This window comes from Danio rerio, chromosome 7 (genome assembly GCF_052040795.2).
Source record: "Danio rerio strain M-AB ecotype USA chromosome 7, GRCz13ab, whole genome shotgun sequence".
Taxonomy (NCBI): Eukaryota; Metazoa; Chordata; class Actinopteri; order Cypriniformes; family Danionidae; genus Danio; species Danio rerio.
The window spans coordinates 22,222,482-22,238,212 of NC_141027.1; the positions used below are offsets into that span (position 1 = coordinate 22,222,482).

At 35.8% G+C, this 15,731-nt stretch overlaps 1 protein-coding gene across 6 annotated transcripts in view; it reads right to left on the reverse strand.

The window, feature by feature from the left end:
- The window catches only part of nlgn2a (neuroligin 2a), a 360,446-nt gene that overhangs the window by 188,550 nt on the left and 156,165 nt on the right, over positions 1 to 15,731 (reverse strand). For 3 of the 6 annotated variants that reach the window (XM_087259461.1, XM_087259463.1, XM_087259460.1), the window contains one exon: positions 5,494 to 6,279. In XM_087259461.1, the coding sequence (XP_087115587.1) occupies positions 5,494 to 5,965 (472 nt within the window). In that variant the 5' untranslated portion in view covers positions 5,966 to 6,279. 6 annotated transcript variants of the gene reach the window in all.

Sequence of the window (15,731 nt, forward strand, 5' to 3'; positions counted from 1 at the left end):
GTTGAGTTGACTGTTGGAAAACTTTTTTTGTTTCATATAAAAGCTGTCCATGTGAGAATGACAAATATTTCTTGTTCGCCAAATCAAGATACTGCAATGACATTTGAAGGATGAAGTGACACTAAATACAGATTTAAATCCAGCTTCACCATCACATAATTGAATTAAAATGTACAATATACACACACACACACACACACACACACACACACACACACAAAAACTTTTTAATTATAGTGCATTTTACAATATTACGATTTACGTTTACCTTAGTAAGCTGAAGACTTGCATCTTACAGATCCTGAATATAATTATTTTGTTACAAAAAAATTGTTGATGCACATCTTGTGGCATCTAAGAATTCTCAATTCAGCTCTAAAAGAGGCTATAGGACATGTCACTGTATATATAGTCCTAGGAACATGAACAAAAGAGAGACAAATAATGAGACTATATTCAGCTGTAGAAGTTGCCTGGGGCCATGGGGGTCCAACATAGTCCCCACATAGTAAGTGATGTAGTAGCTTTGATCTCTTGTCCCCTCCCTTTTCTAACTCTCACACAGATAAACTGCAACACAGCATGCACACATTTCTAAAAGAGGGAATCTGTGCCTGTATACTCCAGTTTTATGTATTATATAGAGTATTGTGCAAAAGTCCTAAGCACAATTCCAGCTTTGTTAGCTTCTGCGCAATATATAATCATTCAGTCTGTTTATAAAAACTAATTAAAAATATAGGAATGTACAAAAAACAACAACAACAGCACAACATTTCCTCTTCAAGCAATAGTCTTGTGGCTTCCCTTGGCACCAAGCACAGCTTGAACTGTTTTGTTCTAATTGTCCTGACATTTTCTGCTGTAATGTGCTGTGTAATATCAGGCTCCTTTTAGCACTATTTAGAGTTTTTCTTTAGGTTTGTAGTGTCACATATTTCTTTTTCTATTTAGGTGATCTCATACAGCCTCTATAATTTTCAGGTCTGGACTCTGTTGAGGCCATTTCATGACTGTCTGTGTTTTATCAGCTGTTTTCTTTCTCCAAATAGGATTTCACTGCAGTTAGCGGATCATTATCATACTGGAAACTAAAGTCCTTTCCAGAAGGAATGACTTAATGTAAACCTACATGTACTTTCAACATTCATAATTCCATCAATTTAGACAATATTGCTAACAACACTGGTAAAAATGCAGCCCAAATCGGAACAAACAGCCAGTCTCCAACATTGTCTCTTACATGTCTTAAACAATAAAACTAAAATAATTCAAACTCTAACTAAGCCTAAATCATATCCTAACAAACCATACATCTGGTGAAAGATAATTTAATCACCATGTAAATGAAAATCTCAACAAAACAAAAAAATAAATAATTATGACTTATGACTGGTTTGTGGTAAAGGGTCAAGTAAAATAATAGATTTAATGTTGGCTTAAAACTTGTGCCCAGCACAATATGTATTGGATTATGTATGTGGATTTACTGGATGTATTACAGTAGATATGGGTGTGAGTAAACTTTCAATATTTATTTTATTTTATAAAGGTCTGATTACTACCAGACTTCAACTAAAAATATTTTGCCAACTTTTTATTCTATCATAATTGTGAAAATTCTATTGAAACTAACTATTAATAAAAGCATGTCTGAAAACAAAGCACTTCTAGTTACAGAATTTTTATGCAAAATCAGGGTTTCTGCAGGTTTCCTCAATACAAATTTAAGACGTTTTAAAACCATTATGAATAAAATTTTAGACTTATACATATATAGCCTGGTTACTTTTGTAAATAGTTTTTGTATTAATGGGAAATCATGTAAAGGCATGTGATGCTTTATTTTTCTTTCCTTGATAAGACGATTTAACTGTGGTGAATTAGCTGTAAAAATGTCTAACAGTTGTTGTGAATTGTATCTCTTTGCAATACCAACTTAAATACATTTAAAAAAAGTTTTCTGATGGATTATTGGTGATTAGGTGTCAGCTGATTGAGTAGCTTTACTTGGACATAGGACATAAGACCTTTTAAAAATTATTTAAGTCCTACAACACTATATTTCAATGTATTTAAGACTTTTAAGGCCTAAAATATAAAAAAAGTTCTTGAAATTTAAGTCATTTTAAGACTTTTTAAGACCCTGCAGACACTCTAAAAAATAAACACTCTAATCGACAACATTTTTCTATTAAATTAGGAAAACTTGTATTAGTAGTTACAAGATTACAAGTAATTATAGAACTGTATCCAAACACATAACTAGTAGGAGTAAATCCCGAGAGTATTCGAGTGCTCTCAGTTTTTACCATTGCAGTATACATACATACTGTATAGGAATGTACAGCTTAATTTATACATTAATCCACACGACCATTTGGTGCAGAAACATGATGCATGGATAACATATTTTGTTCTAAATAGCGACTCTGGTGTGCAGGATTGGGAGAGAGTGAGTGGATTAAAGGGAATTTGAGGATTTGTGAAAATGGGAATTGGCACGTTTGGGAATCTAGGAATTGACAGATTTGCAGGGGGCTTTGTGAAAGACACATGGCACATAGAAAGAGATAATGTGGGATGAAAATGAGTGTTGGAAAAGAGAAGGAAAAACGGAAGGAAGAAAAAGAGACACAATGCTGATGGTGTCATAAAATACATCCAAAAAAAAACAAACATTGCTGAGAATATACACACACATGCTTGCCTATGCAGCTGTTCTGTTAGAATGCAATCTGCTGGAGTTTGCTGATGATGTGCTATGAGGCATTATACACTATGTTTCTAAGTAAGTGTAGGGATTTTTTCTTCATTAACACGAGTTGCAAATTACAAAACACTCTTTCATCACTGGAAGAATTGCTTAAATAAGACAATTACCAATGTAAACACAAAAGGACTACGCTGACTGCCAAAAAGAGGTAAAAACTGAGTGGAAAGGAGCAAAAAGGGCTCTGAGATTGCAAATTACTGCTGATGTCAATAATTTGTTTCTCTGGGCAACTTGGCGGCTGGAACCTTAATTGCGAGAGAAAAACACCTCCTCGCAAATCAGCTCCTGCCATCCTCTGAGAGTATCTGTCCACTTTGCTCTGTCTCAAAAGAAAAAAAGACCAAAAAAAAAAAAAAACTGGAAGAGGAGAAGAGAAAAAAAAAAAGACAAATGTTGAGGGTTTTTACTTCAGTCTAAAAAGTCAGCCACTTATTTGCTTTGTTAACTCTCCATCAATTTATTGCAATTTGTGGTTAACGTTTGTCTTGTACTGAAGCATAAGTAATTTCCCAGAACGCTTTAGTCTTTCCAGCTGGCCTCACTTTTAAAGTGAATCAAAGGGTAAACTATTCCTGACAACTCCTGATCCAGAGTGCAGTGGACTGATCATAACTGGGAGAAGGCAAGGACGTGTCCTTAGTCAAGGTCTGCTAACACTGCACAGCAGTTCAAAGGCAGAAATCGGCATTTCATACTCACTGTATGGTACTTTGTAGTGTTAAAGAGGTAGTTCAACCACAAGTGGAAATTCCGTAATTCGTTACTCACCCTTATATGATTTCAAACCTGTACAATATATTTCTTACACAGAACATGAAAAGACATTTTGAATGTTGACTATTTATGTCCATGGTTGAAGTCAGTGTGGTTTAAAAACAACAAAGAACTTGAATTAAGGCAAAAGCATCTTCTTTTTTAGGTGTTCATGTGTTGCACAGAAGAAATAAAGTCCAACAGGTTTGGAATGACAGTGAAGTGAAATTAGCAAATGATGACAACTTTCACCTTTCATGTACATGTACAATATAGAACAGCATGCATGTGGAAATACATGCTATTCTATAGGTTCCATTACATTGAGTGCAACAGCCAGTTTCTAGAAAAAAAGAATATGAGTTTCACAAAAACTGAACAAACCAACAAACAAACTTCAAATGTTGTAACTAAGTCAGCCCCAAACTTCTTTCTATATACACATATTTTAAAACCAATGTACAGTGGTCCCTCGTAGGCGTTTTCAAGGTATACTGCTGTTTGGAAAAGTAAAGGTTTTAAAACCGCCGAAATTTTCTGCTACCGTTCTTAAGGTATGTATAAGACCTTTTTATTTACTTTTTTAAATAGTTTTTTTAGGACAACAGTATCTGCTGCAAAAAAAAGATAGGTGTTTTACTGTTCCAGAATATTTAAAATGTTTCTCAAAATAAAATATATTGTGTTCAAAGTGGAAAAAAGTTCTTGTTTTTTACCCAGACATTTTTAAAATATATATTTTAGAGCAGTAATCGCAATACCCTCAAACCATGATATTTTATCCAAAATTATCATACTGTCAGAATCTTATACCGGCCCATGCCTAGTCCCTCGTTTATCGTGGGAGTTATGTTCTAAAAATAATCCACAATAGGCAAAATCCGAAAGCAGTCCGCTTTATTCATTACAATTATCATAGATAAGGCTAAAAAAAACCTCACTTTTATACACTTTTCTCAGACAGCATTAACATTTTCACACTGTTCTCTCTTGTTTAAACACTCTCAAAGTTCAAACCTTCATAGAAAAATAAGTTCGGTATTATAGAATGAAACCAAAGATCAAAATTGTTGTCAGGTGCAAACATTCATCACTGTCAGCAAAAGGTTCATAAAGCTTTTTAGCTTTTGTGCGGACAATGTAGACAACCAGTGTAATGTTCTCTTTCCTGCAGTCACTAATGCACAAAACTAAAGCAGACTTCGGACACCGGAATGCGCCGCATATATGACAGTTGGAAGTAAACACGGACATGCACATTCACATGTTTTTTTAAAATTAAATTATTCAGATGGTGCTCTGTGGCATAGCAGAAATATGAACAGTGTGCTGTGCACTGCAGACAGCCGCGACTTGCGGTGCCGGTGTGCAAATCCTGATGCAATAATATTTGTATGCATGCAGCACATCGGGTGTGCAACCCCCTTTACGGTGGTCTTGCTGTGGACAGTTACATCCCTTTTTGCATCTTTGTTGAAACAAACTGCTAGCAATCAAAGATTTATGCTAATTAGGCAAGCTGAATGCATACTCTACTGTACAGGAGGCAGGGAGGAGATTGATTGACAATGGTCTACAGCCAATCAGAATGCAGAACACAATGGGCTGTAGAAAAAAAAAAAGCATGTCAAATTGCACAAAAAAAAAATCGTCAAAACTGCAAGGTCACGAAAAGGGAACCGCGTAATAGCGAGGGACCACTGTATTTATATTTCCAATTAAATCAAATCCACCTTTCCCTTTTCCCCGATTAAAAGTGTTAATCAAAGTCTTGTTTTTAAACACATGTGATTGACCTCGTATATGATTGGTTTTGTTCAGGATTGATTGATTTAAAAAGGCTTTTCAAATCGTTATGAAAAAAAAAATACTTCCAGAAACATGGCAGCTGAAAAAGAGTACGGCACTGTTGCACTCTATTAGATATAACCACAATGCTTTGCTGTGTAGTGTCAGACACTCACCATCTTCTGTGGGCACATAGACGTTGAGGTAGAGACAGTCTTCACTCTGGTTCTGAATGTAGGTGGCAGCCACGTCCAAGCTGTCGGTGAACCACACCGGCAGCATGATCTCGGGCAAAACACCATGAACATTCTGCGGGCAAACCGGGGCAAACTGCGTGGCATTGCGCACTTCTTGCCAAGACCCTGGAGCTTCTGGTGGCTGAAAGCGACGGTCTCCGATTGGCGCTGTGGCATAAGGAACGCCCAGATATTGTTCCACGGGACCCAGAATCTCATTGTTAAGCTCTTTTTTAATCCCACGCAATTTGCCGTAGTTTGTGGTGACTGTAGGATATTTAGTGCCAGGATCGATGCGTTGACATGATGCCAAAGTGATCCACAGTGCCAACCAGAAGAGAGCTATTGTGTGAGTGGCCTCTGAATTGTGGGCATAGCCCAAATCCCGTTTACAGGCATGAGGCAAATACATGACTGTCCTGTTTTGTTTTTCGCTGTTTTATTGGCCTCTGATTTAATTGGTAAGGGTGAAGGAAAAAGGACTGCTAGAGTAAGAAATGTGACCCTGTCTGTTCTATTTTGGTTGTTTGAGGAGCAAGAATAGGGAGGACAGGAATGGGGGGCTGTGGAAGGGTTGGGGTGGACGGGGAGCTGAGGTTGTGCTCAGCCCTGGTGAGTTTTTGTGGAAATGCTATAGAGAGTAAAGGTGAGAAGTCTGTTACGTTCCATCTCCCTGAGCCGTCCTCATGGGGTCAGTTGAAGAGAGCACACAGATGACAGCTGATCCTGTAAAGAACAACAAGAAAGGAATGGGTTAGTGATCAGGGGGTCATTTACAAGTTGCTACCCTTTCTAAGTCAAGCATGTGAACTTTAAACATGTTGAAATAGAAATCTTTACATTTGGTCAGTGTCATGGTGTTCTAAATCTGACTTTTAGCAGTTTTTATGTCTATACAGTGAACGTTTATAGTTGTACCCTTGTAAAGCTCTGGGTTATCATCCGTCTAAACATTGTTATGCATCCTAGTTGGGAGGTGAGAATGATTGGTAACAATACATCTTATTAAGATATTGCAATATAAAAATGTGACAACATACACTCAAAAATATAACTTGTTGAATCAACATGATATAATCGTAGCACCCATTGTGCATCTAAACAAATCAAGTAAACTTAAACTGCTTAGAATGTGTTATATGAACACAATATAAACTTGTAATTTCAACGTGGTTCTAATAGGTCTGTGTAACTTCTTTGTAGCTAATTGAATTATAATATTTAGGTTGTGTTTATTTGATTAAATTTATTTTTATTCAATCAATGTCAGTAAAACACTTCAACTCAACACAGTAATATCAACAAGTCTTGTCCATGTATGGTTATTAAAATCTATTTTGTTGCTTTAATTAGATTTGTCTTAGTTGGCAGCATTGAAATTCTTAACTTGCAACCAACTCGCTGTGATTACACCAAATTACCAATAGCTATAATGCCTCACATCCTCACAATATATCTCAAGGTATCTTTTTAGCAGAAAAACTAACAAAAAAACTAACATTTATACATTAAACACAAATAAACATAAAATTATGACAAAAGCATTTGTAAATAACTTTTAAATAGTAACACGGAAGAAAACAACGGTATGAAATAAAATACCAATTACAAAAAAAAAGATGAACTGAGCATTAATGATTGTTCCACTCAGAGCTTACTTGCTCTAGCACCTTATTTAAAGAAACAGTGTTATAAATGCTGACTAGCAGAGCTTCTGTCCAGCTACAACTGTGCATCTTCTTCATTCAATCACTACATCAGTCTTGCTTAAGCTCACGCACCAGTTTTCATGCCCCAGTAGCTTGTTTGAAGGGAACAGAGCAAAAATTAAATCATCAACAAGCAAAAAGTGCATTGTGGAACACTACAACTGCAGAATCCCAAAAGTTTAGTCTGTTAAGCTAAGCATGCACAGTGACTTCTTCTTATAAGGTTTTACTGGTGGTGTGCGAATCAGCTTATAAGTGCATACCGCCACCTACTGTGATGGAGGCGCACTGTAACTCACCAGTGAGAGCCGTTCATATGAAGAGCCTAAATCTCATTAAATCAACAAGTTCTCATCTAATTCATTTAATTTTTTCTTAATTTAGTTTCAAACAACTAGAATTAATTATTTAACAGAACTAACAGAACTCCTTTCATTCTTTTCCAGAAGACAAATTTGTATTTTGCGAATCAAGCAAGTGGTTTGCATTTTTTGAGTGTATAATTTATAATACATATGATTTATAATACAGATTATCCAAGATAACTTAGTGTATTAATAGGGTATAGTTCACTCAAAATTGCAAATTTTGTCATTGTGTGCAATTTTTCATCCTTCTTCCAAACACATGAGAATATTTTTTATGAAATCTAAAACTTCCCCCACAGTATCAAAAATAAAATCAAACAAGCAAACAAACAAACAAATAGGCATGCAATCATGAAAATAAACACATACAAGTATTGTTTAAAAAACAATCAAGCCATTAGGCTTCATATGATGAAAAATTAAAACACACATGGTATGGTAAACACAAACATTTTAAATATGTAAAACTTCAAAACAGAGTGAGTATTCCCATCAGGGTTTTTTACTTAGTCCTGGGTTTTTAACACTATGAACACCTATTTTTCCAACCCAGAATAAAAGAGCATGCCAAACAGGTAGTTTAGTAGTGACCCTGCAGGCATAGGTCTTCAACATGATGTCATATTGACGTTGTGCCCCAATGTACCCCAACGTTGTGGGGACGTTGGATTTTGTTTGGAAATGAAAATCGGGTTTGACATCAGAACTCAACGTCAGGCCGATGTCAATATCCAATTTCAAACCTAAAATCAACCTAAAATAAACTAAATATCAACGTCTAATCATGGTTCACCTTGATGCTGTGTGGACGTTACCACCATCAGACATTAGATTTTGGTCACTTTCTAAAAACAACCTAAAATCAGCCAAATATCAACGTTGTCCTTAGACGCTGGCCAGACATTGAATTTTGGTCACCTGACGTCATGACCTAAACCTAACCTAATGATGTTGTGTGCCTGCTGGGTAGGTTGGCATGTGTATTTTTTATTATTATTATTTTACCCAGAGCTGGCTTATTGCCACTTTTATGGTGCTCCTTCCACACAGCGGTGCACAGCATGTGCAGCATGGAATTATGCAGTGTAAGTAAGAATGTTACAGTTAGATGTTTAGCAACCCACAAGCTATGCGTCTCACATTATTTTGGTTTGGACAGTCATTGTAAACATTACTGAATTAGTTTTAATGTAAATATTGATAAATTAGCTTAGTTTTTAAGGAGGAAGATACATAAAAAATGCTATGGTTTGATTCTTTCCTGCTTTCAAAAGTCCATTTAGGAAGATTAAACAGAAGTCCCCAACATATTATGTGAGAATGTGCGTGAGTATATTATGTGAGTAAGTATGCATCTAGTATGACAATGACACTGCAAATATATAAATAACATTTTTAAATTGTAAAACAACAGTAATATGTAGAATTAATTTACCCCAGCTAAATTATTATCAGTGTGAAATATAAAGCAAGAAAGATAATTACTTTTGTCTGGGGTTCAGGATCACTCAGAGTTAACCATTTCAAAAAATCACATCAAATAACTGATCAGTAGTTAAATGTTTGAACAAAAAATATCCATGTGAATGTCATATTCAAGAGAATTCTACAGTATGTCTGCAAGAATTCATTATAAGCAATACAACTTTGCATCTTGTCATGATGGTGAGCTACTCATACTGTATGTATGTGAATCATCCTATCAAGGGAGAATTTTCATGAGGGTTTTAACCTTTTAGTTTCCCGCCTAAAACTGTAATGACAAAACTAAATTGCATTTGAGACAGAAAAGTAAAAAAAAAAAAAAGTGGAAATGAAAAATACCATAAGACTTCCCATGAAATATTAATGCTTTTCAACATTTATATGTTGCTTAAAAATTCAATGACTCAGCAGCTCTCGCAGCTCCCGTTGGGTTCTACATTTAAACCCTGGAAGAAAGCAATACTGCAGGCAAATGACAGCCTAGATGACTCGTTCAGGGCATTAGGAGAATCATAAACACAATACGACAGCAACAGGGAGACAGTGATGGAAAGGCAAACATCTCAAAACTCCCACACAAAGAGCCTCTATCAGTCACTTGTGACTAACAAACTAAAAATAGATGTTTTAGCTCCGAGATCCTGAATGAAATCATCTGTGCGGATATGAAGTCTAATTAAGAACCGACGCATTTCACCGTGAACACATCTTTTGTTTTTTAAAGCCTCTAATCGCCTGAGAGAGCTGACTGATGCTTTAAAACTTTGATGTTCATTTCAAATGGTGTTAGCATTTAGCCATGAGCGTCTAGCTCAGACGCTTAAGCACGTTAACGGTTAGCTAAAACAGAGGAGAGAGAAAGATTTATATGATGCGAATGGATTTGATGTGATTTTAGAGTTGAAGTATGGACAAAACGGAGGGCAAAAGGTCAAGCGTAAGCAGTGAACTTTAAAAACTAATGGATAAAGAGGTATTAAATCTCAGCTCTCCAGATGATGGCAGAGTCAGATATATATCACTAAAGGACACAAACAGGTGCAGACCAGAAACTGCAACACACTACAAAAAGGTTGATAAACAGATGATCTGATAATAACTGAGGGTTTTATGTTTAGGTTTAACTTCAGCATCTCAGTTTCACAATCATTAATTGTGAGAATCAGACACATCATTTTGTGGCAAATATTTGTGAGACAACTGTTGAACAAATTAAGATGACATTTTTTAACATAGCATTGAATATAAATTAGAGTGTGTACCATCTCATTTTTATTTTTAAATATACAGCCATTCAAATTTCTGAACTTCTAACATTGTACTTCTCCACATGTGATCGTTCTTTCTATGGTCTTAACAGTCGTCTTCACTCGTTTGCGCCCTATGACCAGGCTTTCTCTTCCCTGGCCTTGAGGCTCTGGAACTCTCCTCACTATGACATCATTTAGATTGTTTAAATTATCCTTGAAAACGCACTAATTTATACTCGCCTAATCATGAGGTGTGTATTTTTAGTATGTATTTATGGATATTGAGTGTTTTATTTTAAATGTTTTTTTTTTTTATTGTCATACAAAGCTGTTTTCTATTCCTTATTCTTTTTGTGTGAATCGCTTTGCGAATTAAGTTGTAAAAGTTTTAAAGTTTAAATTTTATTAAAATATATTATTATTATCATCTAATAAAATCAAAATTTGTTTAATTTATAGTATACAGTTTATTTGGTCACTGAAAACCCAGGAATGCTTTTAATTAGACTTCTGTAAATGAAAATGGTTAAAGTAAAATTTGACAAATGAAATATTCCTGTTATTATTGTACTTTAACAAAACGTCCAGATGCCCAATTTGTTTTTAAACTGTAATACTCAATATTCATTGAGAATTACCCTGACATAATTTCCTGTAGCTCCAGAGTGATTATACTCATTAGGGTTGGGCGATGTTGACCAATTTGCCATCGTACAAAGTTTAATGTGAAAAATCACAATGAACAATGACATCATCATCGTAGGCGGCGGTAAATTAAATATTTATGAATAATTTATTAATTCATAAAAAATTAATTATTTGGTCTTTGTTTTACCTATAACCAAATTATAAATAAATAGTGATAAGTTACACACAAATAACCACCTGTCAATCATTTTTTTCTGCGGGAACCTAACATGAATAGGCAGAGTGATCTTTGTCGTTACAATGGCATCAACAAACATGGTTGGTAAAAATTGGTGACACAATCAACAGGAATCAACCAACAGTATCTAAGGTTTTTTGCTAAAATGACTAAGTATTAGTGTGAATGCGAAAGATTGAAGCAGTGTACTGACGCTGTGACACGTTACCTGATAGATTTAAAAGACCGAAGAGTCGTTAGATAGAGACAAGATTAATTATTCAATCATTCCTTCATATTCTTTTCGGCTTAGTCCCTTTATTAATTTGGGGTTGCCACAGTGGAATCAACCATCAACTTATCCAGCATATGTTTTAAGCAGTAAAAGCCCTTCCAGCTGCAATCCATCAATGGGAAGCACCCATACACTCTCATTCACACACATACACTACGGACAATTTAAGCTTACCCAATTTACCTATAGCGCATGCCTTGGACTTGTGGGGGAAACCAGAGCACCTATGGAAAACCCACGCGAACACGGGGAGAACATGCCAACTCTTCACAGAAATGCCAACTGGCCCAGCCGAGGCTCAAACCAGTGACCTTCTTGCTGTATGGCAACAGTGAACCCACTACACCACCGCTTTGCCACAAGATGTATTAAATATCATGCTTAACAACTATAGTGAGACGCGAGTCATAGTTTAGTTGCAACCCTGCTTCAACACACTTACCTGTAGGTTTCAAACCAGACTGAAGGACTCAATTAGTTTGATCAGGTGTGTTTAATTAGGGTTGGAACTAAACTTTGCAGAGCTGTGGCCCTCCAGGAACTGAGTTTGACACCTGTGGTTTAGGTGAATCACATATTCCTGATTTTACTGCATTTTAATTATAGGGATGTTTACTTTTCTCTGATCGGATAGCTGTCTGATTCACGAGAATTAAATGCGTCTCTGCTAAACACATGATTCTGATCTTCAAATCCTGAACAATTTGCAAATTTACCAAGGTTACGTAGACTTAAAATGCAGTGTATCCGACCATTCTTTAATTATTGCTATTTTTACAGATTTGGTTTGAGCTATCAAATTATTATTTCGAAGGCATACCTGCCCTTTTCACGATCAAATAACAATCCAATCAGAAAAAAAAGCATTATCAGGAGTAAACAGCCCCAAAAATGACCCAACTTTTGCATACCTGGGGTTGTAATACTCAATATAGATTCTACATCATCATGGCATGATTTTCTGTGGCTCCGGAGCAATTAGTCACACTATATTCACAGCTCAGATGATTGGCCAAAATAACAAGCAAATAACGCCAAAATTGAAAGCACGCAACCGCCATTGAGAGCAATGATAATGCTAACAGAGTGGCATCTCCAGGTATTACAGACCTCTGTGGTGCAGTTAATGTGAATGGCAAGCTATTTAAAAAAGCAAAACAATGCTTCCTCATCATCATCATCACCATCATCATCATCGCCATCATCGTTAATGTGGCAACAATCATCATTCTGAATGGACTCCTCCAGTTCTATTACTTTATCACCCTTCTATAATAGTCTCATTTAATGTGGCCATTAGCGTTTCTTGCACAGCGCCGTCGCCGCATGTGTGGGTCTGTCTTTTTGTTATGCCAATAATGCTATTTGAATTTGAGAACTATGGATTGGAGGAAGAAAATAAGAATGAGGGAAAGAGAGAGAGAAAACGAGAGGTGTGAGGACATTGGTATTTTGCTCGAAGGCCTGTACAGGCGCTAGTGCTTTAAATACGGATAAATGCTGTAAAATCCAATAGCAACTCCGGTATAATTCCCCCAGTAGACTATATGTAATGTGGTATTTAAGGAGGTCAGGCAGAAATGGGAAAGGAATAAAACAGTTCAGCTGCTTTTCTTTCTTATTATTACACTGCAAGTCTTTACAATTGCTTCATAATATTTGAAGACAAAGTGTCTAAATATTGTGTTTTCTATGCCTTCATCTCCCATTATGTAAGTGAAGTTCTATAGAGAGAAAATTTTGATTAAAGAAAAAAAACATATATTGAAACATATATTGTATAAAGGTTTTATACACACTCGCTCTCACACACACTAGCTTTTAATTATGTAATGATTTTTATGACTTTTAAACTTTATATTCAGACCTTTCCCCCCAACATTCACCTTAAACCAACCCAGGCTCATTGCGAATACATACACAGGTCTACATTTCATAGGACATCGAAATATGTAACCGCTCTTATATCCGCTCACTATTTTTGTTTTTTCAAATCCACCAAAGGCCACTGTGTTTGCTTTTTGATGGTCTCAAATTCCTATTCCTCTTCTCGCGTAAATCCACCAAAGGTCAACCTTCAGTCAATCAGGCCAGCTTGCTTTGGACTGACTCACTGACCCACCAATTCCCTTCAATACGGAGGTAAGCGGTTAGCTGGTAGCAAGACTAGGAACAGAAGCAGCATCATTACCGCCCCTAAAGTTCATTTTAAAGACGAAATGCAGCCAGATGTACCTCTGGCTACATAATTCACACTCTCCAGAAATGTAGACAGGGGTACATATTCATAGTGAGCCTGTATTGCCTAAAACAGTTTCCCATTTTCTAAATTAATTAGCTGGTTTTTTTCCACGGGGAGTAAAACTATGTCAAATGCTAGTGGTGTAACGGATCACAAATCTCGTGGTTGGGATCACACTATGGTTTTTGAGTCACGAATCAGACCATTTTTCGCATCAGCAAAAAAGGGAGCAGACAAAACTTAAAACCTGTAATTTTATTGAAAATAAAAATCAAGTAAGAACCAGCTGAAAAAAAGCAAAATATTAAATACGAAAAATGATCTTTTCTACTGTTGCTGATAATGCTAAATTTAGAAATCTAACTTCTTGTACAACATATCATATATATTTTTTTATTAATATTTCAACAATTCACACATAAAACTTTGTTTCATTATAGGTGTATCATTTTTGAAAACCTATTCAGTGACATAGTTTTGGTGTTTTTTTGTCTCCACCCATTGGTTACAGAAAGTAATTGTTAACACATTTACTAGCCAAGTTCCATTAAACGGTGATTTTGATCTTTACCAAAAACATCAGTGTTTATATCTGAAGTTATACCAGTACTTCTGTGTCATTTAATTGTTATTTAACTAACTAAAAAAGTGCAAAAACTGTATAACTTGATCAAACCCAGATTTGAATGCAGCGCTAAGGATTAATAAACATATGCAAATCACTGTAATTTATCATTCATGCTGCGCCGGTTTGAATTGAGATCAGGATCTTTTAATGTTTAATTGTGCAGCTTTACGCTCAATGCATTAATGCAGGCTAAACGAGCAGTGACAGAAAACACCTTTAATTAATAACCTAATAAAGCATTTATTCCGTCATCACTATATTTTACAGGGAAGCCAAAATGCTTTCATACACATCACATGCTTTTCATACACGATCTCTTTTCAATTGTTATAAATGTTGGATTAACGTATAAATTCTAAAAAAGTATTAAGCTGCGGGTCAGGTGCGTTTTCAACTCTGCGTTGTGATTCTAATGGATTACGGATCAACCGTGATCGGTTACACTCCTATCAAATGCCAATGTTAATGTCCCCATGACAAAAAAAACAAATAAATAAATACTGGTGTTGCTAAAGAACCTACTTGAGGAGACTTTAGGGCTATAAAAAACACAAATAAAATAGAAATGTATTAAATGAAATGTTTAAAGGACAATTTCTTTATAAAATCTTATGATAAAATATCTTATTAATAATAATTGGTTAAATTAACACGTTATCTTAAATATTATCAACTCAGTTTTTCTGAAACATTATGATAAATAATGTAAACATATTAACAACTCTTATGCACCCTCAAATTACACCAAGCACAAGCAGACACATTTTTCAGGATCCATGCATCGTTCAAAACTACTTCCCAGCAGTAAAGTAATAACCCTGTCAATAAAACTGAAAAGTGAACTGGCTCTCTCTATATAATCCCTCCTACAACTCATCATTTTTCAGCACTCTCTTTTTCACTCTGTGTGTGCGTGCGTGCGTGTGTGTTCTGTGGAGTGTAAAATAGAAGAGGACGACTCTAGGGTTTGAGGAGAGTCGTGGGACCATTGACAGGATTCTCTGGCTGCTCTTTAATTAAACCTCAGAGACCAAACAAACTGCACAACACTCACACACACAGTCACACATCAAACACACACGCTCCCTAAACAATAAAACACCACCGCCAATCAGCAGGAAGGAGGAAAAACAGTGGAGAGAGCATGAGGAAAGATTTAGGGAAAGAAGAAAACATGACAGATCAGAGATGGAAAGAAACGGAAAAGAGCACAGAGACTACCTTCTGGTCAGAGATTTGTTAGCAGATGAAAGAAGCGATGCTAATAAACTACAATCTCAGTAGCGTGACAGTAGTTGAGTTGTTTTCAGGATTGTGTAGCTTTTCATGTACTGTA